Source organism: Corvus moneduloides, chromosome 3, assembly GCF_009650955.1.
Source record: "Corvus moneduloides isolate bCorMon1 chromosome 3, bCorMon1.pri, whole genome shotgun sequence".
Classification (NCBI taxonomy): Eukaryota; Metazoa; Chordata; class Aves; order Passeriformes; family Corvidae; genus Corvus; species Corvus moneduloides.
The window spans coordinates 87,996,044-88,023,255 of NC_045478.1; the positions used below are offsets into that span (position 1 = coordinate 87,996,044).

Consider the following 27,212-nt stretch of genomic DNA (forward strand, 5'->3'; position numbering starts at 1 on the left):
AAAATTCTTTCTGGCAGACGTCAAAGTGAACAAACTACAGACTTCTCTGTAGTTCATTGGAATTCACTCTGTGCAGTGTAAGAAGCTGAAAATGGCACAAATGTAGGCACAAATTTTCTTTTATCATTTTAATAAATCTTCTTGTCAATAGTTCCAACAACTTAGACTGCAATGTTTTCATGCTTCCTTGGTCACAAGGGAAACATCACAGACATACTGAAAATGGGTATGGCATAAAAGGGATTATCCTCAGGCTCAAACATATATTTTCAAGAAACTAAGGGCTTCTCTGAGAAAGAAATTTTGGAGATAGTTGATACTGTGTAACAGCACTGGTAAATACACACCTAAACTCTGGAGCTACACAGAGCTTACGTGTGAGATTTCATACACAAGGAATTCAGACACTGACTTTCTTTGCTCTCTTTTCTTACTCTCCTTTCTTTTTTTTATTTTTCTTCCAAATAAGGATTAAAAGTTGATATAGTGATAATTTTGGGGGGCAATAATAATTTCATACAATATTGATCTTGAAATGTGGAAAAGTATTCTTCCATGGAAATTATTTTTCCCTTTTTTTCACCTTCTGTAGAAATAGTCAATTTCTTCTAGAAAATAATCTGTTAACATTTTATTTTATGCTGGGAAAAATGTTGAATCCAAAAAATGTTGCTTCTGCTAATACATACACTGAATATGGATTTTTTGTGGAATGTACCAACTCTTTTTTTTTTTATGTACTGCATACAGCTCACCATCAGCTACGTTGAATCACTGATGCCTACCAGGGAACGCCAAAAGCAACTGGTGCGCCAGTATTGCTTTGAATGTGATTGTCTTCTCTGCCAGAATCAAGAGAAGGTAGGTTAAGAGAAAAAATTCCTTGCCAATGAAAAATAATTTTCCAAGGCCCGTCAGCAGCTTCCCTTCCTTAATGTAATACTTCTCTCTTGCTGCTAACTGAATGGCCAGAATAGGGGAGAAAATGACCGCTGCCCTTATTGTGGTTTGTTGTTGCTATGAAGGACAACTCTGAAGGAAAGAAAAGCAGGAAATGTTGGCATTTTTCTATTCAGAAGAATAATCTTGGAACTTCAACCGAAGCCAGTGGTCTGATACTACAGGAAGGTTGTGCTTATCCTCAAAATAATGTTTAATTAATTCTGCCAGACACCTGCATCTGTAATTTTCAAGAACTACCAGGCTTGTTCAGCAGTTCTTAGAGAGAACAGTGAACCTCCTTGGGTGACTGTAGTTTTTATGCTCACTTACATGACAAGTTCTTGGAGTAGCCGGTCAGTAGTTGTAGTAGATAAACTTTTGTTCAGTGTGATCTCTTACTAGGGTTCAGCCTAGCCTGATGTGATTATGCTCTGTCTTGCTTCATATTTATACAACCTTGGCACAAAAAATTTGTCTCAGAGCCTGATGAGAGATCAAATGGAATAGGCAAAATGAGGCTGGCTTCATAGCAGCTTATGCACTTAGTCTCTTTTGTTATATGTACAGCTCTTATTTTCACAACTGCCTGTTTGGAGTGAGTCACCTGCCACAGCTAAATGTGTTCCTGCAAGATTACAAATAGTAAGAAAGGTATTGATGAAAATGTAATTCCAAGGATCATAATATGATTCATGAAATAATTGCTGCAAAGAAAAAGAAACCCCCAAAGTTTAAACTGTAACATATGCTTTGATTCATCAGTAGGCCGCTCAAAAAAGAGAACACAGAAAATTTCGGGCTTATGACATAATGCTAAATTAGTTCCTGTCGGTGTTGGCGTTCTGTGCCTGATAAAGGCTGCTGCAATTCTACTCAGAGGCAGTGAAGTGAAGACCTCTTTTGTCTTTCTTTTGAAGATGGTCACTCAAGTGCCATGAAATCTTGGATTAGTTTTGGGTAAATGGCATCCTCACAGATGCAATGATGATTAAGAAAAATAAGCAGGCTAAAGAGTCTTCAAGGATCACCTAACAGTTTGTGAAAGGGTAGACAAGTGGTGTAAAGACCATTCAGCATGTGGAATGTTTTAAGAAAAAATATCCCCAGGCTGGTGTATGTGTCATTGTAAGAATCAACATATAACAGCAAAAAATACTGTAGTGAAATTATATGTGCATGTATTCATGAAAGCAATACTCTCATACATAGGTTAAAATTAATTCATGATTTTTTTTCTTTTTGAAAATATAATTGTCATTTGTGTTCATATTCTACAGATCTATTTTTGCCTTTCCACACAATTTCCTTGGGAATGATATTGTGAAATGTTTGGAAAGCGCTTTGTGACCGCATTCTGAAATTCTGTGATTGCCTGATCGTTACCATGTAGAGAGGTCTGTGAAGGTCTAGAAGCCTCGTGGCAACTTTGTCTGTTGATGTCTATGAAGAAGACATCTTTATCCTCAGCTTTAGTTTAGGGTGATCAAATATCATCTGCAGCAGTCCTCATAGTATTGTGTTTCATTTCTCTGTGACACCTGAATTTGTAAAATCTCTACATGACTAGCTTGGAAACTTGGATTTTTTTTTTCCTGTTTATCTCAGTCACTGTTAGTAAGCTGCGAGTTGTGTAACACTGCAGGTACAGCAGCAGATAGTATTTTTGGAAATTCTGGGGTTTTAAACTACAGAATGTCTAGATGCTTAAAAGTCATGAGTTGATAAAATTATTCAATAACATCCCTGCTGAAATACCCCTGATACTGAGACAAATTTCCAAGTCATCTTAGAACATTTTTAAAAAGCAAAATCTTTGTCAATAGAATAGGCAAGAGCTATAACTTTGGGACATCAAGAGTGGCAGAGTCAATATTGTGAATTAATAAATATAGTCATCTAATAGTAAATTCCCATATTACAACATCGCTTTGCAAAAAAAAAATGGTTTAGTCAGCAGCAATTCATCTTGTATATTTTTCTTATAGGTAAAAATGCAAATTCCAGAAATGCTTTATGCATTCAAGTAAGTTCTTTTGTGTTGGGGATTTTTTTCTGTTGCAGTCAGCTCATCAAAAAAGCTAGAATCCTTTTTGAAATCACATTTATGGGCACTTACACAAACACTTAAAGAGTTCACATTACTCCAGTCTGAGCGTGCTTGTGAGCTACTGAACACATACTAGGGACCAGTGAAATCTCTCGAGATGCACACATCAATTTACAGTAAAGTTTTAAGTCAAGTGATTTCCACTGTAGCTTTTATGCTACACCTTTTGTAATGTTTTAAAAGTGATCCTGCAAATCCTGTGGGAAATATACATTACAGTTTATATGAAGAGCACATAAACCTCATGTCTATTTGTACTTAGTTACATGCATCTTTATTTATTTGTTTTTAGAAAAATACTTGGCAAGATAATTATCAATGAAATTTATGTTTCCTGCTGTAGTTTTTTAAAGGCTTGTTCATTTAGTGTTACATGCCTGAGTGAAAAAGCATGGTGTCAAGTTTCTGTTCTCAAGTCAGTTACTGACTGCAAGTGACCCTGGATAATTCATTTTATTCAAGAGCAACCTTTGTGTTTTCTAAGATCCAACCCTTATTTTTCATAATTGGTGGGAAGCTACCATTTCAGCTGGAGCTGAACAGGTTTTGGACTAGAAAACAGATCAGTCTGTCTATATTGGGGACCATTTTTGTGAATGTTCTGTGAATCTTTGGTTTGTTCAGTTTCTACAAATTGAGAAGTGAGAAGATAATTTATAGGTAATTTATACTTCTTCTGAATATTGTGATGCCCAAAGGATAATAAAGAGAGATGCTGTATTTTCGAAGGTATTTTAGCTTTATGTGATGGATTTGTTTAAATAATTCCTTGAAGCAGAATGGTTTGAGGTTTATTTGTGCCTTCCTCATACAGAGAGCGAATACAAGCAGCTCATTCATACTGTCTTCAGTGGAAATCCATGAAAACTGGAATGGATAAAAGAGGTTAATGGAATGCCTTCAAGCAAATGCTCACTCTTTAGATAGATAAAGTTTGGTGAGATAAATTATGCTGCTCCATGAAGTATATATAAACACGAAATCAAGACTGACATGATTACATTTCTCTGCTAGCTGACATGGATAACCAGAGTGCGATTGCAACACTTCCTGAATATACACAGTTCCCTTGCACAATTGTCAGGATCTGAGACTCTAATATGGCAAAGGCTACATTTTCAAGTATCATGAAGTGGGCTGCAGCCCAACTACAGGGACCCTTGCTGAAGCCAAAGTTAGTGAAGTTTAGCATCAACTTCAGCTGATACACGCTGGCGCTCAGTGTGAGCAGACACAGCCCCAGACCAAGTGGAGAGTTCCATGGCTGAGCAATCACAATTGCAGTGCATGCAAAATTAGAGGAAATGTTCCTCACTGGTCACTGCTGGTGAAAGGACTTCAAAGTGAATCTTTCTTTGCTATACAGTAGTAGTTCTTTATCTTCCTCGCCAACTGTGAGCACAACCAAGGAATAATCTAGGTGCATAGCTGTTATTAAGGATAAGAAAACATAGAAGCAAACAGTGGCAATAGCTGGACTGGGGATCTTAAATAATTTTTGGTGCCTGAGCCTCAATGTGAGCTGCATTTTAATTCTAAGGATGTACTATAATGCTGGCCAGCATCTTTTAGCAGCTGGTCAAGCAGCCTGGCAAGTACAAATACATTTCTGTAAACTGGCTAAGATAAGGCTGAGGTGAACCTTCTAGTGGTTCAGTTCCTGACAAATTAAATGGCACTAACTACAAATCTAAACAAGACTTTTGTCCAAAGTTAGGAAAAAAAATCAGGAACTAAAAGAGGGGAAGAAAACATGTCTTCCTAAAAATCACTCATAGAATACTTCCTGTCTGTCAATACTTTTAAGTTACAGCTACTGTATTGTCTTCAGTTCATTGTATCTCTGACAGCTTTATACATTAATTTTTGCTCCATTTTAAGGTCAATCTCCACTGTAATTCAGGAATGTGTGCCAAGCTGAACTCTTGGCAACATATACTATTCCAGCACATAAAAGCCCCTTACATTAATTATAATTAAAGATGGGATTACATTGATGACAAACATTTTAAATGAAGAACAGTTTTTTCCACAGTCATGAGCCAGAGTATTGTTCATGTTGTACATCTTCAGCCAAGGATTTCAGGGACATTTGTGCTTATAGAATTGCTTTGTTATGAGTTGTCTTTCTCTTTTGGAGCCAGCATTTAATATTTTAGTCTAGCTTGGTTTTTGGAAAGCTTTATTTTTTACAAGGTCAAAAGCAATGGGCTTGACTCTGAATCATTTTTATATTTGGCCAGTGTTTGACAGTTGCCAAAGTTAATGACAACAGTAAGCACGTTATTCCTTTAATCAGTTTATTGCTTTGCTTAGTAGTTACTTATATTGCAGCCAGAATTTTGGTAGAAAACATCACAAGTCCAGTTTCCAACTCAAGGATTTTCAAAATCAGGTCACGTGAACAGCAGCCAAGCTATCAACCTCTACATAAAAATATCCATGCAATTCTTTACCTCTTACTGCATACATCCACCAGCTCTGTTATAAGAAACTCCCCACAGAATAAGTTCCTGAATGTGAAGTTTTGACATTATTTTTCTAGCTGAGGAAACAACACAACTGTAATTTAGGACTTCATCAAATGTAAGTAAATTGATCAAATTAGTTGCTACAGCGTATGTCCATGGTTGGTTTGCCTCACCAGGTTTCCTGAAAGACACTTGAATATGGCCAAAGATAGACTATACAACACTTTCGCCTTCGATCTTCATGTTTGCTCTCAGCAGTACCTTTGAAGAATATGTGCTTAAATTACAGAGGCATTGTTACATGAAGAATATTATTATTGACTGTTGTTTTTAATTAGCATGTAAAGGCTTCATGCAAGATCACTGTACTGGTGTTAGTACAAAAATGTCACCCCTCCCTCAGGGATCGTATATTTAGGACACAGGAAACACAAAATTATATGTTAAGAAATGCCTTTTAAAATTGCTGAATTGTCAAGTTCCATAAGTTTGTGTCCCAGTTTTCCTAATATTTATTTATTTTTAGATATTTACATTCTCACTAAGTTTCCCAAGTACAATATGAAAGATGAGACTTCCAAATTAATTCAAAAGATGAAGCCTGGGAAGCAAGGATTAAATGGGATTGTTGAAAACAAGTCCCTTTATGCAGCTAACTGAACATAAAACCCTTTGATCAAAGCAAATAAAAAACTAGGGGCATCTGTTTCTCTACTCATGATTTTAAGAAACTTGCTAAGTACCAATTTACCAAAGGGTGTGTTAAAAAATAAATATATGTATATATCAGGACCGTTTTCCAACAGAATCCTCGTTTAATTCATTTCCTATCAAAATACAGAGTTTGCAATAGTTAATTGTAGAAATTGTCATTCCTCGTCTTTTTTTACTGTTTTGCAACTAGAATTGCCTTTGAAGCAAACTACAGAATGACATCAAGCCAGAGATCAGTCATGTTTCACCCATCTACTCTTCCAGCCCAACGTCAGTATAACCAGTGCCTACAAAAGTCAGTGGCAGTAATTAGAGCCCACTGGGACACAATGCTGTTTCTTTCCATAGGTGGCTGGCTGTTTCTTCCCTCTGGCAAGGCATTTGCTAGTGACATAAACCCTGGATTCATTCCTGAAATCGAACAGTATACTAACACTCTTCTGTTTCTTTCAGAGCATCTTACCCTCTTGGGATGAATTTCCAAAGAGCCAAGGACAGAGGGCTTTTATTTTTCTAGTGCCAAAATGACAGTAAAAAACAAGGCAGCCGCTTCTAATTTCTGGGATCTCTTGTTCATTAACAAAGGCATCATCTCTTCAGCTTCTTAGCATTTCTTACATGACTTCTGAGGCTCCTTCCATCTTTCAACATTGTAATTTTTTTCCACTAAAGTGCAGTTCCAAAGACAGTGACAAATGCAGTGTGATCATTTTTCCATGACAACTTGCCTATCCCAGTTGCTTTGGGACTGCCTCAGTGTGCTCTGGTCGCCACTTGGCAGCATCCAGCTGGGGCTCACTTGGGTTGTCAAGGTCCTGAAAACGATCTGGCTGTTCTTACAGACGTGAGTTGAAAGATGTATGTAAACTCTTTGCCTTTTCAGGAGATCCTTAATAGGGCAACCTGTATCAGTTTGGCCCATCAAGTTCATATTTAAAGCAAACGTAGAAGTTGGGGGCATGGCACCCTCCTGGGAGTCTGGCTTTCTGCTCATCTGAGGGGAGCAGAATCTCATTCCTTTTAGACCCAGCCATCTAAGAGGAAACGTAAATCTTCTGGCAGATGTTTTAAGCAGAAACACTTTTTTGCCACGGGAAGAGAGGGCATTCTCATCACTTTTATAGGCTGTTGCACCTACATTTAAGTGCCTGGATCCTTCTGGATCCTTCATTTTGGATGTCCAGCTTCCTTGGGAGTGTTAGAACTAGCTATTACTGTTATGATTTCTTTTTCCAGATGTTGTCATTCCTGTAGCAGTCACTATTTGGTCTCTGCTGAATGACAAGCAGAAATAAGAAAAGTCTCACTCTGGATTATCAATCTAAAATAAACATAGAAGATAGAATATTCAGAGAGAAACAGCAGTAATTTAAATATAAGGCTAGATCAGAAAAATCACTTTCCAAACACCTTTTCCTGCAGTGATTTTGGAGACACATATTTTTCCTAAATATTTTTAGAAGCCAATCATTGCATTTTCTGAGCTTGAATTTCTGAATTCTCTTGCACTGAGGTTCCTGTAAGGTCTTGTATATTTCAGCCTGTCAGGGTGGTTTCTAATAACAATAACACCTTAGGGAACAATCTTGATTTTGGATGCCTTTTCTTGATCTGTTTATCAGTAATTTTTTTTCTATTTTGCAGCATGTTCTATCTTTTAAAGTGCCATTAATTAGGTAATTTGATTGAAATATGATAGGTTTCAATTCAGATCCCATAAGTCATTTAAAAAAAAAAAAAAAAAAAGCATGTTGCAACTTTAAACTGCACTTTTCTGGACTGACTGGATTTCAATTTTCTGGATACAAAAATCTCTCTGGTTGAAGGTCGTCCACTTTGGACAAAATAATATCTGCATCAGAGCCAGAATGATATTTTTTCTTAGATATTAGAGCAGACCCTATGGGGTAAGGGGACCCCACAACTCTCTTAGTGCTTCAGGCAATGGGTGAGGTTCAGGTGAGTCCAGGATGTGCACTGTATCTTTCTTCTAGATTCCTGTTCCAAATCAAGTAGAAATAGGAGCTTGGATCTTTTTCCTTCCAAGTGTATATTTTAGTGGGCTAATTTTAAAGAAAAAGTAGAAGAAAGTGAGTGGAAATAGCTTTTTCTCATTGGTTCTCTGGATGTAGGCTAAATCCCTTCCTGACAGTAAAGAATTTACCTTTCATTTACCTTTAAAGACCCAAACCAGGACAGCAACATTGTATGGGCTGACCCTAACATCAGCCTTTGCAGGCATGCTGTGTATTTTGATCCCTCCATTTTACTGTTTTATCTGCTCTTAGACTCTCAGCTTTTGGAATAAATATTCTTTTTACTCTGTACAGTCTAAAAACCTGCAAAACAGCATAGCTGTGATTTTGATACTGCCAGGTTTATAAATAATAGCAACAGTAAAGTCAGCAAATAATCTGAATCCCACCAACACGGAGGAAGAAAAGAAGATAGAAAAGTGCTCAACTGTTTATCAGCAAATTTGTCAGTTACTTGAAATAGGACACAATTTTATTAGCTCACTGAAATTTTTAGCAATATGCCATCTTCAAGTAATTTTTGCTAAAGTTTCTGTCATCTTTCAGCTCATTCCTTCTTGAAGGCATTGTCTTGAAGACATCGCCCAAAACTAGTCCAGAGGAACATACTTCATTCTGAATAAATGTTTTCAACTATGGTTCTTATGTTTCTCTTTCATTCAGATTCTGAATATGCTTTCTGCATACTCCAAATTTCTGGTTCTTAATGCCATCCTGATTGTAGACTATATGCTTTATGATGCTGGACAATTTGTCTTTTCATTTTATTTCTCTTAGCCAAAAAAAATTTGTCCTAATAAATCTTACATTTCTTACAGTGTATTTTTTTCTGAGATCAATTACTGTCCATACAATGCCCAGAAATCACTAGAATTAAATACTGCAAATACAGTAGGTGTAAATGCTTGGTAAAGATTAGCTTTATTGCAGTGCCTGTTGTCCCAGTTTTCTGAAAATCCCAAACAGAGGAGAGGAGTAATGACTGGTTGTGTTAAGCAGGTTTATGCACATAGAGCCCATAAGTATGATCATGCTTTTACCTTATATGGGTCAATAATGGGTTTAAAAAGTCGGGAAAAATTTAATCTAGTAGTCCTGATTTTAATCTGGTAATCTGCCCATCATCAAATCCATGAACTAAACCATTCCCATAGCCTCTCTCAGGCGAACAGAGTATTCTGTGAAGCACTTCACTGTGATTGCTTTTTGTGGTGAAGTGGACATGTACCTACAGTGGACAAACACAGGTCTGAGTGGGAAAAGCAATACTGTATGCATATGTATGTGCATAAGTGCATGCATGGAACCTGCTAGGACAATTTTAAAGATTTTCCTATTTCATGAACAATATGTTCCACAACCATGGTGGTGGTTGTTTTCTTTTGCTGTTATTTGTTTTGTGACCTTTGTTAAGTAATGTGAAGCCCTATTTCATATCTCCCTCCATAAACTAGGTACTGAAATGCCCATTATATAAGTAACATTTAAAGATTAAAGATTATTTAAGATAATTAATATAATTAAGATAATTAAAGATTAAACATTAAAAGATGAGTTATTCTTTAGTATATCTTAGTATGAAACTTACTAGAAAGACTCACATTTGCTATTTCCCATATCACATTGTGGACGTGCATCTTTCACTCTAGGCTTATTTAAATTAAGAGATGGCTTTCCTGCCAGCTACCTCTAAACTTTTAGACACTTTTTGCAAGCCAAATTTTATTTTTCAGAGATTGAGTGACTGATTTAGGACCCTGTGGCATCAGGTATCATGACTTCATTCTAATTGCTTTTTGACAGTGTAATAACTCAAAGTTTAAGATCCTGGCTGAATTTGTAGGAAGCACTGTAGGTGGAGAAAGACAGAATCACTCTCTTCAGTGCCTAAATCAGTTCCAGTCCTTAACTAATATCCTCTGAGGTGTATTAAAGGAAGAATGAGCTCATTTGAATAACAAGGAAGCCTATAAGGGTTTGAGAGTGTAAAACTGCAGACTAAATGCTTTGGCTTGAAATATTGCTATGATAAGCAATGTGCCATATCAGGTTCTTGCCATTAATTTAATTAATCTCACAACAATGCAATAACTAAAGCTGTAGTTATAAATTTTGTATTTCTGAGCTCTATTCTAAGACATAGAGAGAAACTTTTTTGTGTGTAAAAGACAGCAGGCTTTAAAAGGCTGTATGTATTCCAGCTGCAAGAATTACAGCAGAGGATTGTGTAATTTTTTTGACCCACTGCGGGATGTCCTGCTGCTTTCCATGGGATTGCTCAGTGAACTGTATGAAAGCTGTTGATTATACCATAAGCAGTGATTTGAATTGGGGACTGTAGTCAAACAGCATATCACAATTCTGCCCAAGATTTATCTGAACACCATCATTAAGAAAAATATGTTGCTGCATCATATTGATTATGGTATGAATCTTTGTCTTAGTGTTGGATATAAACTAAAGCTCCTGCACTTCCTTTGACAATATCTAGACAACAAAATTTTTGCTCTCAAAGTATTTCTAGTGTATAACTTTACGTTAAACTTGCATCATTCCCACGCACAAAAGAAATACTTCTGAGCTTGGAGAGCTTTAGGTGTGATTCCAGCTACTGTCTAATAATACAGTATACTGTATTATTACTTTGAATCTATAGGCATTTTGTATAGTGGATAAAGATACTGTGAAGTTCTGTTACTACTACACTGTATTTGGTTAATGAAGGTGGGGGGTCTATATGAAGTGAACAGTTTCTCCCCTGACCTGCAAAAGAAATGTTAAAATAAAGGGTTGAGGTAGCTTTTTGGAAGGGCAGCACTCATTCTTCTGTCTGGGAAAAATATTTTAGAACAGTTTGTCTGTTTTCAAGCAATAATGAAGTACTCAAAGGAGAGTACTTATCAGAACATAGACAAATAGTTTACTGGTACTGTGAACTGGTTTGGAAAATTGGAAATCCAGTGTAGATTATGCATCACCATATTATGTTGTTGCCTCAGATTCCGTAAACAGTTGCTTTGAGGTAATTCAAGATGTCTAATTTTCAGTACTCATTTTGTGATGTAGGCTACCTCTCCTTGCTTTGAGTCACCTTGGCCCATCACCATTGAGTGCTGAGGCATGTAAGGACTTCTAGCACTGGCAGCCAACAGGCACCAGCTGCATGGTAGCAATCCAAACAGTAAACAAAAGCCCTGAGAAATAGTCAAGGGTCTTTTAATAGTTTCCATGACATTATGACATTTTAGAGAATGTCCTTTTCACTCTCTTTCCTATTTTTTCTGAAAATGACTAAAATGTTTGTATTATTGAATCAGAACAACAGAGTACTAGAAAGGTATTGGAAACTGTTTCAAGCACTCATTTGCCTTATGGAGTGTTTCTAGCTGCTTCCCTTAGACCCTGGAAGAACCTTTACTGGTTTAAATTCATGTTAGTTAGGAGATAGTCAATAGTAATTCTCCAAATAAGTTCTTGAAATTACTAAAATACTATACAGCACCTTTTAAAGTATATGCAAACCTGTTCTTTGATTATATTAAACTAATATTCATCTAGTTGGCAGTCAAATGTGTTGGCAAAATTCTAAAAGAGGAAACTCCAGGTATTGTACTCTCTTAAGGAGCTGCAGTTGTAAAAAATGAATTCAACCTCTTTTATTCATGACTTTAAAAACCTTGGAGACTCAAGAGCGTGGATTTGAGTATTGATGCTAAATATTCAAGAAACATACTAGTGAGTTAGGCAACCAGTTTTTATCAGTGCTCTAGGAATTGCCACTTTAACTTTTGAGATCCAGCAAATATTTTAAGGTGTAGAGTAGGTTGATCAATTATATATGATCTTAATCATGTTGCATGTTCTTTTCTAATCAACTTCCTGTATTTCACACCCATTCATTCAGAAAGCGTATGCTGAAGTAGATACTATTTTTTTATGTTGCAGTACACATTAAAAAAACAGAATTACTATAGCTACAATTTTATCATGAGATATATCATGCATTAAGATATTAAATTGTTTTGATAATGTCAGTATGTCTTCAGTGAGAGCCTATAATTCAATGGGCACAAGTTCTTCAGATCACTGAAGCATAAATTGAACTTCAATACGCAAGTAACTACACTTAGTGAAGTATTTAGTCATTTGCATAGATATTAACTTTAATGGGGTTTATATATACTTTTGAACTTAAGTACATTTTTCAATGAACTGATGAATGTGGATTGGATTATACATTGTGAATAACTGAAAATTCTGAGGATTTTGGACCTACAGATCTCTTCTGAGCCACTAAATGCACTCAGTGGCACTCTATATCTCCACAGGTTGCAGAATTAAGGAATAAAGAAGATTTGCCTTATAGCTGTCAGTTTGTGTGGTAAGAGAGATCTAGAGATTGCCTTAACAAATGTATAATGTCTAAGACAGCCTGTGAAATACCAGTTTCACTGTTGCTAGGGATTAGGCTCTCAGTATCCTTGCTCAGGTAAATGAACTACACACAGGGTTTATTTTCGTACTGATGATGGAAATTACAATGGCATTAAAAACGTGACAGGAATTTTTGGGTGATCTGGCATAAGGCTCTATTTCATTCATGCTAAACTGTAAGTAATTTTCTTTGTTTTTCCTCACTTCTGGCTTTTATGACTTGATAAATAGTGAACTTTTATTTATTGCTCTTCCCACTGTCCAATCAATTTTTATTTCCGCCTGTAACCTATGCAGCTTGGATAGGAATTGTGCAGTGAGCCCTAAGCTCCTGACACAGGGAGGTTTATAAAGGCAGTGCCGTTACAGACACAAAGCTCTGTCCTGTTGCTCATACAACTCCAATCATCCTGACTGGGAGTAGGCATTGAGATCTTGGGCCTGCAAAGTGTCAGTCATCCCCAGGGGCCTGAGCTGTGTGTGACAATTATGTGGGCAATTATGACTCCAAAAAGACTAGTAGTATGCAAGGGACCTAGTTTAAAAATAAATATGGGAAATTTTTTGTTCAGCAACCAGAATGACTAACACTAACTGAAACGACTTCAGAATGCATTAAATACATGTGCCTCGCATTTGAGGAGTCTCCAGGTAGCAAGATGCTATGATGTAGTTTACCTGCTTAGCCCTGTGTATTGATTCTATTTTGACAGATCTGTCTTTAGATACTATCTTGCTTTCTTGCAAAGTAGCCTAGCATCCTTTTATACTGCTTTTTCAGAGAGAAAATCCTGTCTGTAATATTATTTGTTGAGATTTTTATCACAAAGAATGGATGTAAAACAGAAAAGCTCTAATAACAACAGTAGGTTTGTGAGCATTATTGGTATTAAAGAAGTGCCATAGGGCTCTGATGTTTGAGACTAATGAAAACTTTGAGCTTTTTTTGGTGTATTTCTCTTACTACAGGAATTTATATATATGCACACTCTAAGTAAGTATACACTCTAAAGATTGTTCTGACAACGCAAATATTAAGTCACCATAATAATCAGTTATATATAATGCTTACCAAATCATTCCAAAGTGTGTCCATAATAACCCTGTTTTTACAGTACACAGCATTTTCATGAATGGAGTAGAAGTAGTTGCAGAAGCATTGCCAGGAAAATTAATGGATGACAAAGACTGAGAGAATAATAAACATTTATGAGAACAGGTAAATAATACAGCGTAACTGGAATTACAGGTAAATTAGACCTATTGAAATATAATGCACCGCCACTGCAAGGGTGGAGCACAGGCTCTACATCTGAAAGGGGGATCTATAGCTACGATTTATTTCACCAAATCTCAGACAGCTACAGGATAAATGTCATCATCTGAGCTAGTTGCTCTAGACTTTCTTTATGGATAAAATGGAGAAGAATGAACACACTTTGACTGTTATTCACCTGCTTTAGGGTAATACAAATTGCATCCTGAGGGTGTATTTTTGTCATATAGAAGGGTGGCCCAAATATCTACATTTGATCAAATAAATCTCAGCATGGGTGTCTGAACAGCAATGGAAAACATTGTGTTCTCCTCTGGCAAAGAAGGCTAATGTGACCCTTGAATCCATATAACAGGGGAGTCAGTAGAAAGAATGATGTCAATTTTCTTCACTATAAAAAACATTTATGAGATTGCCTGTGTATCATACAAAGTACAGAGATCTTTGAAAAGGCTGTTTAAAAATGTGTCTAAAAAAATCACAGAAATTAATAGCTGAAATGGGATTACAGTGAAGAAGAATGGAGTATGACTGACAAAAATGCAATTACTATTTTCTGCTGTGCAGAATTATCAACCTGGCAGATATCAGACTTGTAGCTGTAGAGATTAAGAATTGTTTGTCTGTTTGCTCCTCTTACCTTATAGTTTGTCTTAATTAAATCTCAGATGGATTTATCTTAGTTCCATTTAATGTTATTAAATTAAACTGACTTCTTAAAATAGACTTGCTGATCTTAATTTTCTCTTTATTAAAAGCATCTAAGTTTAATAAATCTCCCCCAGCTGGTTTTGATGTCACTTTTAAATTTCTGAGTAAATACAGTAATGTTGTAACTAAGTTGGATAATGTTAAGCAAAGGTTATTCATACTGCCCTGTGAAGGTGCTAGTCTTTTAGCACTACTTGTATGCAGGGTCTGGGGAAACCTTCATCTTGATTTCAATGCCTAAATAGAGCACTTAAACATGAATGGTGAGAAGAACTCCTAAATTTTCCAATATCTATATGATTTAGAGTGTTACTAGCCTGTGCAGTTCTTATGCACTTCCAGACACTGGAGTCAGTATTCCATGAAGAGCTGGTATTGATTGTGGGAGGGAATGCAGCCTGCCTAATACTGAGCAATGTACTGCACAGATTCAATATGGCATCCAGCTCCAATGTGACTTATTTTACTCTGAGAATTCAAAAATAAAAAGTACAAATTCAATTTGTTCAGAACTTAAAGTTCAACCCCTCGCAAAAGCCTTACAGGGAACACAGAGTTGTTTTTGTCTGCAAATAGAGTACCTTTGGAATTGGCATGTGGCCCATCCACCCTGTTCAGAGCTGTGTGACAGAAAACACAAGGCTTCTGGAGAGGACAACCTTATGTGGGTTGCAAAGGATAGCTAAACTGGCATCTGTGGACCTGGCATTATTTTTCATGGAGCAGGGCAAGGGAGCTTTTAAAACTTCAGAAATCACATGTAAATCTTGAATCATGACAGGGCTGTGTGCACTGATAATTTCACATTCTTGTAGTTCTTAATGAAATACATTGACAAGACTGAAGGTGAGTGAATCTTCAGCTGAAGCTGTAGGCTTCTGTAAACCACAGCCTTCACAATAAGAGATGAAAATTCTTTGATTCTGAGTTTAAACTTTATCCAGAAAATGTTTCATAGAAGATGACCTCAGATATTTTGGGAAAGCACTCAAGTGTGCTTTCTTTTGCTGTGTCTGTAGCTGCCTGCACCTGTGATTGCCCGGCAGGCCCTCGTGCCATCTTTGCTCTGAAGCACTCCTGTCAGAAATTTAGTACAGCTGCAATATCACAGCTTGCATATCACATTTTCTCACTGACACTTTTCTTCACCTTTCTGAAAGGGAAACTTCAGAAGATCTGCAATGTCTTTACTCATTTAATGCTTTTCTGTGCTGTCCGGCATAAAACAATGGGTTACTGAGTTTACTGGAAACATACATTCGGTAGCTCCTGCACTTTCAAATAGAATCAGAAATAGAAAATCATTATTTATGCTTTCAAAGCACAGTGTATCAGAGATCTGTTCTAAAATGTCATGCCCTAATTTAAATGTGTCTGAGCTCCTCTGTTCTGTTCAGATGCACATCTGTAGTTGCTTAAATTTTTAGAAATTTTTAAAAATTAAGAAAATCATAAGCAATGGATAGCAATTTCTATGAAATGTTTAGGTGCAGCTTTTAAAATGTTAAAATAATACAGTTCAGAAAGCTTAAAAGTTAAAGCTTCCACAAAAGAGAGAGAACAGATTTATCTGCTGCTATCACACAGGATTATTATTATGATGTAATAAATTTTGTGTTCAAAAGAAAGTGTTATTATTATTATTGTGATTTTCCTGTCTTTCAAAAATATCATACCCAATAATATTTCATATTAGACCCCTAATTTCTGTTTGAACTATGGTTTATAGGTTTTTACCCTTTGAAAAACTGACATTTGCTGGTGGTTACATTGCACTCTTTTAATCCATTTGTGTATTTAGAAGAGAAGATACTGGTCAGGGAAAACTTTAGTCCTTATTTTTCGCCTGTCTCAGGGTAGGCCGGAAGCCCGATACCTCCTACAAAGCTTTGCTTATTTCTGCCTTTGTGGGACTGGATACCTGAATACTGAAAATAGGCATATAATGAAGATGCCCTTGGACATACTTCAAATAGGAGGAGTGCTGGGAAGGAGAAAAAGTATAGGGGTTACTCGCCATTTGGAGTTTCTCTCTCCCTTCTCTGAAGGGAAGTGAGGAGGGCTTCATGGTTTCCTCTCTGTGGACAGTGTTGGTCTTGTTTCTCTACCTCCATCTCTGAGAAGGAGAAAGATGAGTTTTGTAGAGAGAACAGAAAATCCATGTCTTATTTCTATACTGCAAGGTAAACATGAAAGGAGAACTAGTCCTTAATCAATCTTTCCAATGTTCAGGAGAGTTTTGGAGGTACAGTGCATAACAGATGAGCAGTGTTGGGGCTGTGGGAGACTTTTGGGGAGAGGGCAATGGTGTTTACTGGTTAGCATGTGCTTGCTTTGTTAAGAGAAATATCTTCTCTCAGAGGACATGCTGTCCATGTGGGAATCTTTTAGATGTCAGGATTTTAAATACTGGGATGACAAAGAACAGGAAGTATAAAAAACAGAAGACTAACCAGGGGAAGAGGCGTGGTGTGAAGGAACAGGAAGGAAGGAGAAGCATTCTTCTGTACTTTGAAGATTACACTCCTTTCTAAGGAGAGTTCCATTAAGGATGGAATGTGTTCAGGACACTCAAATAGCAGAAGAGATAGGGAGAGAATGGATTCTTAGAAAGAGATACTAGAGAATGGAACAGGTGATTATTTTCAAATGCTTATTTCTGTGGTGTCCAATGTCTGTATTGTTTCAGGAGATTATGCTTTTACAATAAAACTTCCTATCACTTAAAGCCAGAACTGCAGATCATTTTATATTTGACCAATCTTCAAACAAATTACAGTCCTCATCAGATACCCTCCAGTTTTCTTATCTCTCTCTCTTTTGTTAATGCTTTGTTATGAGTGGTTATAACTTAATTTTTACAAGTGTCACCGAAATAGAGCCAAGACTGTAATATTTAAAGCAAATATTGACATTTAGTGCTATATTGTGTTTGACAAATGATTTTTATGAACATTTACAGGATGCACTGGGCACAGCTGATCATGTTGGCTCTCCATGTTTCTCCTGAAACATAGGTTGCAATGAGCATCTACAAATTTAAAAGTCTGAAGAATCACTGGACATAAAAGCCGAAAGTATTCGGAAAGAAAAAAAACCAAACTAATGTTCTGATCTAGAAGCTATAGAAATGTTCAAGCTATAGAAGATGTTCAAGAAAGTATTTTTAAAAAGTAATCTTGTTATTGAATCCTTTATAGAGCAAAATTTCAAAATAGTGAAATTTAGGGAAAGAAAGGTAATTCTTTATAGCAGGAAAATTTTGCTTTATAGAATATTTTGCATTTGCACACTTTGAAGAGGCAAATAGATTTCAAGGGTAGAATTTTGTCTAAATTGCAACCAAATTCAAGATGATGTGAAGCTGAGAGGTTTCAGGTGTGACAAGTTTAGCTCATAGCTTGTTTTAGAAGAAGAACTGAATATTACTGGAAATTTTCATCTAGAGGTTTAGAAGCACAGATCTGATCAGTCAGGGATAAGTAGTCCAAGGGATAGGTAGTCCACAAAGATTTTCAGAAAGCTCCAGTGTAAAAATGATGAATCTCCAAGTCTGTTTTATCAAGAGTGTTATAGCAGCACCTGCCATAGTATTGGAAGGAAAGAGAATTGGAATTGAAATGTTATTGCATCTCAACTCATTTTTAATGAACAATTTCTCCCTGCACATGCTTGGAATAAGGAGAAAGCAGGTACTAGAACCCTCTCCCATCTGGAATAATTGCTCAAAATAAGTCATGCGATCAATTTTGTCTTTCCTTGTTCCCTAGATTGTCAGTTCAGCTAGCACATCTAGTGACACTTCTGCCTCCAATGGCTTGTACCTGTCTTAAGAGTATTGCAAAGTTGTGTTCTTGTCATAGAAAAGTGTGTGGTGCAGGTGTCTTTTCTGTCTTTTCTGCTTTCCCCAAGAGCCTTCAACACTTCTACTCTGTTTTCTGCAGCACACCTCTATCTGCAAAAGCTGAATTGTAAAGCATGCCAGTTTCAACCATCATAAAGTTGTCATGCCTTCTTGTGACTAGATTATCTGGTCTGATTATTTTTTGGACCAAGACAAAAATATTTTGTTGTTCTGAGAAACAAACTCTTGTGGTAATGTCAGTGTTAGAAATAAGGAAAATAATTAGGCAGAAGTTGCTAGCTTTTCCTTTTTTTTCCAAAGCCTCTTCTTTTTCTTCAGCTGGTGTTCTTTTCTATAAATGAAAAAGGCCTGTCTATTGCTGGCAGCGCTGCACACCTGGAGGTTTGACTGGGAACATGTTCTGAAAAAAGATGCTTTGAAAGGGTGTTACTCCTGTTACAGTGGAAAGCTGTATCTCCTGTAGCTGTTAGATTGATGCCATGCTCCTAGATTGAATTGAACCATTCAGTGTAACTTTTAATCATGTCAATTATTTTCATAATTCCAACTCTAAGGCGGCTTTGTATTTTTAGCTGGCTTAATAGTACCACTTGGCCATGACTTTCAAGGTGTTTTCCAAAGGAGAGAAACAGCTTACTTGGAAAAAGGTTATTAGGCTAGAAGGCAGTGTTCCCAGTGGCAACCTCTCCTGATTATTTTGCAGCCCCTGCTTGGCTGCCTGTTTGGAAGCAGCTTCCATGCCTTGAACTAGAGCGTTTAGTAAAGGACACAACTTGTTTCATGTGTGGAAATCTGATGAAGAACAGTAGAAGTGTAAAATGCCAAGCTAGCCATGTCTTTGCTTGTTCTTGCATCAGCCAATCCCTAAAATTCCTCATCTTGGGAACACAGAAAACATCTCATTGAAACCTGTGACTTAAATGCTTCCCAGAGCCAGGCATCCTGCCCAGCTCCCTCCATCCTAAACTCTCATACAAAAGGGATAAAGACCATGAACCCAGAGAGAGCTGGGAGATTATTGGTCCAACAGACACTCTCCATTCTCTACCTGGATCTGAAGCCAGCATTGACTTAACCCTGTGCACTAGTGTGAAGGCTGGAAACCCCAACCTTGCCCTGCTTTGTGTTGTTAATGAAACGCTAGAAGACAACAGTAAGCAAATCAAAAAGCCTCACTAGACAGCAAAAGATTAATCCCATCAGAGTGAACACTTTAGTCATTCATCCATCAGTCTTGCTGTGTGCAAATTGAGCCCTAATGATGCATCAGTCTTTGGCCTTGCTGCTTAGTTGTTTTCCTTCTTTCACTTGTAAATCTCTCTCAATTCCCATGTTTTTGAGGTTTTGGTTGCTAGGCTTACAGCATGTTAGAGAAACACTCTGAATGATACTTGGGCCAGTGAGAAAAGATAACTTAAAACAATTTTTCTGGTTTGGTAGCTCCTTAAATGGAAAATTTCACATCATTATTAATATCTTATAGGCTGGATTTATTTTTTAGGTCAGTCAATGAGCAGCACTTGGTCCACAAAGGCATTTTAGAAAGATTGTTGTAGGTTAACCGGCTGTGTTCAGGAGTAGATGTAGTCCCATAAAAATCAGTAGAGGTTACGTTGGCACTAAGACATTCAGTATCTATCTACTGCAAAGCTGGAAGAGGGCTGGGCAGGTTCAGTGTGCTGATAAAATTTCTGTGATATGAGCGGGTTTGTCCTAACATTCACCTTGTGCCTTTTGGTGGCAAATTCATCTCTGCACAAAATTATTTCCAGGTGATCATTTTGATCAGAGAACTGATTGTAAGGGAAGTTCATGTTCAAAATGCAGTGGGGTCAGGCCTCCCTCCTTGTAAGGCCCTACAGAGGGGTAGGGCAGCTGAGAACAACCTTGATTTAATCTTGATTTAATCATCCCAGGAATCCACAGAGGTCTGCTGCTTCATGAAGCAGATGGAAAGACAAAACTGCAAATTAAATGTGAAACTGAGTGCTGATTCTTACTGTAAATATTTCTGAATTTATGGCAAATGTGCTGCAGTGGAATAAGAAAATGGTGCAATTCCAGGCATTTACAGATTATGGGCTTTTCAGTGGAGGTACTTCTGTGATTCCTGGTGAGCACCTGTTGGTTACAAAGTGCTTGGTTAGATTTTAACATACTTTCTCTGTTCCTCTGCAGGCCTCTACCCCTGCTGAAGGCTGATCTTTTTAGAACTGTATTTAAAACACTCCTGCAAGACTTTGCACTTAAAAAACCTCTTCTGCAAAGTAGTAGGGCCTTTTATAAGGGGAGAGAGGTAATGAACTGCAGTGTAATACAGGCCAGATTTTTAAAGGTATTTAAGTGCTATAGCAATGGAAATTGAAGAACTAGATGCTTTTGGAAATCCCTCAAGATGCTTAACTGTGTCTGTAGATGCTTTAATAAATTTGTTCCAAGTGGTTTGCCTAAGGTTCAGTTAGTCACTGCTAGAGAGTTGAAATAGGAAACTTTCTCTTTACTGCTGTAGCCATTAATCATTTTTTGCTTTCTTTATGACAAAGCGATGGGAAAATGTAGCTGTTTGTAGAATCTGATGGAATAGGGAAGAAATAGTAAGGAGTTATAAAATGAAAGTTCAGCTTTTTTCTGAGTTGTAGACTTCTCCTCTAACCTTACGTTTATAACTGTAATGGATGAGTGTAGACTCCCACTGTTTGTCTCTATAATCACCATGCAGTTAATCAAAATTATTTGCTAAATCCTTCCTACAGTGTGCTTAAGAGAAGTCTTAGGGAGCAGATCTCTGAAAGAATTTGATCTCCTCAATGCATTTTGATAGTAAAAATCACATGCTATTATTTCTTTTTTTCTGTTTGATCATAGTCCTTGTTGCAAACTTAATATCTGATTTGAGTGTTTAATGTTTCCAACTTTGCATTCATTTTTCTTTATATCATCTCATTTACTTATGAAGACAGAGTGAGTATGAATTCCAGGTGAAATGTTTTTTTTTGTGTTTACAAAAAATAGCAATACAGTCTCCACAGGTAGGTTTTAACAGTGAAATCCTTTTACCCTATTTTTCATCATTACTTCATATTCTCATTTTACTGTTTTTCTCATTAAATGCATTTGTTTCCATTAACCAGGATGCTGAGAAATTGGCCGGTGAAGACCATGCCTGGAAAGCAGTCAAAGATGCTGTAAATGAAGTGAGATATCCAAAATCGAAAGAAGGTATCCTTTCAGTGACAGGCTACAGTCTGTCATTCAGTTGTGAAAAGAGCCCCTTAGTACACAGTTTCTCTTGAGATTAATTTCCTTACATTTGCATTCTTTTTATTGTAATGTTTTTTAATTCATTCGATGTTTAAAATGTGTAATATTCTTAATTGTATTAATAATAGAGTCTCTGATTACTTGGAATGGAACTGCTTCATGGCAGGAATAGTAACTACCAAGCACGTAAAGGGATATTTTGGCTCTGCTTTATATTTGTGCTATCACAGCCCACCATTTCATATAAATCCACTTCTAAATGAAAGAAAGCTTAGTCTGGAATGTTGTTAAATTCTTTGTTCTGTTACTCTCAGTGTGAACATTTACAGGTTCTCATTCTTTGCACATCAATGACAATAACAAGGAAATAATCACAGTCAGGTTCACAGCAGACATTATAGCATCATTAAAATAAGATTTAATAATATATAATAATAATTGGTAATTAAGCAAATTGAATGAAATTATCTTGCACTAATAAACAGAACTGGAGTCTAATGGCTGTCATGTAGATATTCAGTCCAATTAAAGAAATTAGTGAACAGCAGCAACCAAGAAAAGACGAACAGAAGAGCAGTGGAGATTTTTACTAGAATAGTATGGGTTTGTTGAGCTCTTTCTTATCTTGGTCTGTTTGGTGGAATTTCCCTGACTGGGAATTTGGCCCATTGTGGCAAGATGCCTTGCCTTTTTGAGAAACATGGGTTTTCTCTCAAGCTGGAAAGAATTTAATCTTCCAGTACTCCTTTTCGGCAGCATGAAAAACAAGTTTGCATAATTATATTCCAGGCTGGAAACAAGTGATCACAATTTACACAGTAACAAAAAACCCAACCCATTACACTGAGTTTGTTTCTTTCTAATCCAGAGAGATTAATTTTTTAACAAAGGGGAAACACTCATCTCACCTTGCTTTAATTTCACATAGTTTCTAGTCTGTTTTAAGTTCCTCTGTAGTCACTGGATTGAAACAGACAGTACTGAAATAGATCTTCAGGGCCCATGATTCAACCTGCATGTTAAATTATAGATATGCAACCTGAAGTTGCAATAGTTCTCATACTGAAACTATGCAGTCAGAATACTGGTCCTATTTAATGCTCCTGTATTTAATTGCAGGAAAAATTGCATTAATGTATTTTGCAAGTGTCTTTAATTAAGATTACTGATTTAACTGATAATTAAAAATTAATCAAATGCATGGTAATATAATATATCAGGACTGGTTGGAAAAATCTATTGTTTTCTGTTCAGCTTCTGTTCTCAGTCATGGGCTATTTGAAATGTGTCATCTTTACTTCCACATTTACTGCACCACAATACCAGAGCTAACTGACATGTGGTGGTGAGTGCAGTACTTGAAGAGGGAACTTGACTTTTTTCCACTTGCCAATAATGAGTAGAAAACCTTCCTGGCAGACTGAGGCACACAGTTATTAGTTCCTGCATATATAATTTTTTTTAACAAATTAACCCAACAGTTTCTACAGTAGAGAAAGTTGGTGACTCTCACAGTCTGACCTACTGATTGTAACTGATGCAGTGTTGTAGTGCTAAATCCACTGTTAGGTCTGCTTGAGGCAGTCCTCCTCTACTCCTGGGCAGATGCAGGACAAGCAGCTCTTTGGTACTTTTGCAGCTGATGGCAGGTTTTCTAGTTTGCAGTTTTATATACCTGCAAATTTGGTCCAAACAAGTTTTGTTTTATAGCACATCTGCTATTAGATGATAGTGAGTGAACAAAGCAGAATAATGAGAAGTAAAAGCAGACATACTGTGCATCAGCTAAAATGGTAATCTTTCAAGAAAGTCAGTGGTTTGTACTTTCTACAAAAATTGTATCAAGTGGAAATAACATCCCTCATTCTTCTGTTTTTCTGTCCTTAATCAGTTGTAAAGAATACATGGATGTTTGCCAAAGATATAAAGGTTAAGGTGCAATTTTATAATAACACATTCCTTCCCTTATATGGCTCTTTCAATCCAAGGGCATGAGAGCAATTCACAAATAATTAGTTTAGCCTTGTAACAGCCATGCTATAAATCCTGGCCCACGGTGGTCACATTCTTAAATTTAAGTATGTAAATATTCCCATGTTCAAGATGGACTAATTACTTCATCACAGGTTTGTCATTGTACACTTTAAATTCATTGCTGGATTAGTGTGAATAGTACTTGGAGTAATTAGTGAAGATAACTAACTGCTGGGCTTCCTTGAGCTGATTGTGTGGAAAGGGCTATAATACAATCAATGTTATTACTTCTCTTACTGTAAGTCTAATTTTTTCTTTATTTCATTTTTTCTTACTTATGTGAGTGGTATCTTTTTGGTGTTTAGACTGCTTGCATTCTGGGACTCCCAGGGGTACAATCACAGGTGGTAATACTCATTTGAAAAATGCAAATATTGGGGTTCAGATTAGGTGTGGTCAGAGAGGGAAGAATCTGGTCCACAGAGAAGTCAAATCAGTGTAGAATGTAATGAGAAAAGTGATGTGTGCTAAGTAATATCTAAAAAAAGTGAAAGCAAGGTTATCCTTCCTCCATTCCAAACTCACAAAAAAAATCTTCTTGTAGCATTGAAGGTGAAAATCTCCTTTACTGCCAAGATCATTAGTCCTGAATTACAGTTAGACATCAAAACTGTGATGCTTTTCTTTCTCATGCATGAAACATGCAGCTGTACATGAAAAAAAATCACAGTGCTCTTTATGACTGTTTCAAGGAGAAAGAAAATGAATTAATTTTAAGAAAAGGTTCTAATTTCATGAGAATTCTAAACAAAATTTTGAACAACTTAAAAGAATGAGTCATTATATCTTTTTTTAGTGCTGGGGCTTTTTTAAAGACACATTTCCATGGACTCTTGCCCCTGGCTTTAAGAACTGTAGTATCTTAAGTAAATAATGTTTCAGTACTTAAATAAAAATTATATGAATTTCTGTTATGTATTAAAATATCCTTGTAATTTGTCCTCTTTCTTTTGCCATTTATTGCTAAAATACTGCCTTATTTAGAAATTGTTTTGCTACATATAAATGAAGCACAGTTACCTAAACTACCACTTCTCTATTTAAGTATTTTCAAGAATTGTAGCAGAGTCTGGAAAGATGGCAACTTTTCTGTTTTAATGCTTTGTAGCTCTTACTCCTTGCTAAATAGCATTTAGAAGTTGTATTTTTGTTTGATTAAATATATTTCTTTAACTAAGGCCAATAACAGAATGGAAGCATGTTCTGGCGAGATGCCAGAATCTCTTGAGCAGCAATGAGGGTCATCTACCAGATACAAATATCTATCAGCTGAAAATGCTTGACTGTGTCATGGATGCCTGTATTAACCTTGAATCTTGGGAAGAAGCATTGTATTATGGCAGCAGGACTCTGGAACCATACAGGTAAGGGGCGTAATTGGTTCAGCTGCTTCCAGAGATGGGGGAGAGCTGGCTGTCTCATTAAAAGCGAAGACTGCGCTTCATCTTGATGCTTCTTACTGTTTTTATTTCTTGTGTATATCTTGCATTGATTTCTAGGTTAATGAATGAGGCAGAACTCTCATTCTGCTTTCACAGTCAGGCTGAAAGCAAATAAAAGGATAACAGGAACTATAATAATAAAAGCTGGTTGTTATCTCCTTGCTTTTTCACATGTTCAGATGCTGCCACATCCCTGGTCAGAAGCCGACTTTCAGGCTCCATTGACATGAGGGTATCAGTGTTTTATGCTGAGATAGGGTGAAAGTGAGGGACAGGTAGCTGGTTGAAATAATGTATATTCTCCATATACTCTATACATAGAGTTTACAGAAAGAATAAAAAAATCTTGCAAAATGCAATTTCAACTGGAAATTAAAAAGCTCCTGGTCCTTATTTTAGGAAGAGGTCAAGGTGGTGAAGTACTTGCTTCTCTTCTCACCTGGTCAATACTTTCTCCTGTGCTATGTGCTGGGAGAGTTTCTGAGTATGATGGTCATTTGTTGATACGGAAAGATAGTCTAGGAGATCATACATCATGTGGTAAGGCTTGAAATTGATTGGAACCTGGGGCTGTAATGCGACTTTGGTCATCCAGTAGAGAAAGGGCAGGTGCTTCTGCTTCTCTAAAAGCTTTAAGACTCACATCTTTGGGTTCTGAATAGTTCCATTGTTTGTAACTAAGTGTAAGCCTGTGCTGAGTGTCCAGAGATAATGCCATTCACACATGAATATTCATTCTTGGTGAGGTATTTCTTAGAGCATCTATTTCTTCTCTTGGTGCACCACGTGATGTTTCAGTGCAACATGTGATGTTGAGAAGTGTGAGGGGTGTGCTAGAGCTGAACAATATGCTCTGCTGTGAATATGAACATTTCAGATGTTACATATTTTCCCTAATCAAATGGAGATGCCATCAGCATTCAGCATTTCACCTGAGGAAATTCCACATGGCAGCCTGCTTCTGAATAAAACTCAGGGCTTCACTTGAAGAACATAGTGTTTCAGAGCTTTCACTAAAAAGTGATTGTTGATAAAACCTGCATAGGCTATGGTACATCACAGCTGTGAAGTAGCTCTGTGTTCATAATGACTATTCCTTTTCATAGAGGAGGACATGAGTGCCTACAAATTTTCACATTTCTTCAGGGTGAAATTCATGTTGTGCATGTCCCACTTAACCTTTTAAACAGGGCTTATGTAGTACTGCAGCAGTACATGCTTCCTGCCAGTGTTCTACCTTGTGGCACACTTCAGATGAACAGAGTAGTCTGCCTGTTTAAATATTCCCTTATTAAGTAAAAAACCCAAACCTCACTTGTTTTGGGTTGGCTTGGTTTTTTTATAACTTGTTAACTCAGTTATTCACAACTGAAAATGGAGCATTTTTTTCTGCAGACATTTCTGAGAGCAGAGATTATAGTGAGACCAAGTGCAATTTTACCAGATAATTTAATAAAGCTTTCTCTGTTTTGCTTGCTGAAGTGTACCATAGTTTTCAAGCTGTTTAATGCAGCAGTTTGGAGAGGAAGGAAAGGATTCGACTGTGCATCCAGTTAGTATCTCTTAAGGTAATAATTATTTACATGAGATATTTGACTTTTTTTGCACCTTGTAGAGCTTGTTCTTATTCTCTCCTCACCCAAAAGCATTATTTAAGAGAGATTTTCAGTTTTTTCTTTTTCTTTATACCTTCAAGTCATCACTACAAGCTTTGACACACCTGAAACAGAATCTTCAGTTTCTCATTACACCAAATTGTGCCCTAAGCAGCAGGAGAGAAAATCCTAGGAAATCCTTTGGGATACATTGAATTTCTCCTGTTGAATCAATCTACTGCTTGGCTGCTCCTGCAGTTCCATTATAGCTACCTATTTTCCTTTCCTCAGCTCTGGAAAAAGTATTCATACAGATCTCCACAG

The 27,212-nt window shown here is 36.7% G+C and overlaps 1 protein-coding gene across 8 annotated transcripts in view; it reads left to right on the plus strand.

The window, feature by feature from the left end:
• Window positions 1-27,212, plus strand: part of SMYD3 (SET and MYND domain containing 3) — a 397,555-nt gene that overhangs the window by 325,525 nt on the left and 44,818 nt on the right. For all 8 annotated transcript variants that reach the window (XM_032102627.1, XM_032102629.1, XM_032102628.1 and 5 more), the window contains 3 exons: window positions 751-861; window positions 21,688-21,775; window positions 25,041-25,215. In XM_032102627.1, coding sequence (XP_031958518.1) covers window positions 751-861; window positions 21,688-21,775; window positions 25,041-25,215 — 374 coding nt within the window. The remainder of the gene's footprint in view (window positions 1-750; window positions 862-21,687; window positions 21,776-25,040; window positions 25,216-27,212) is intronic.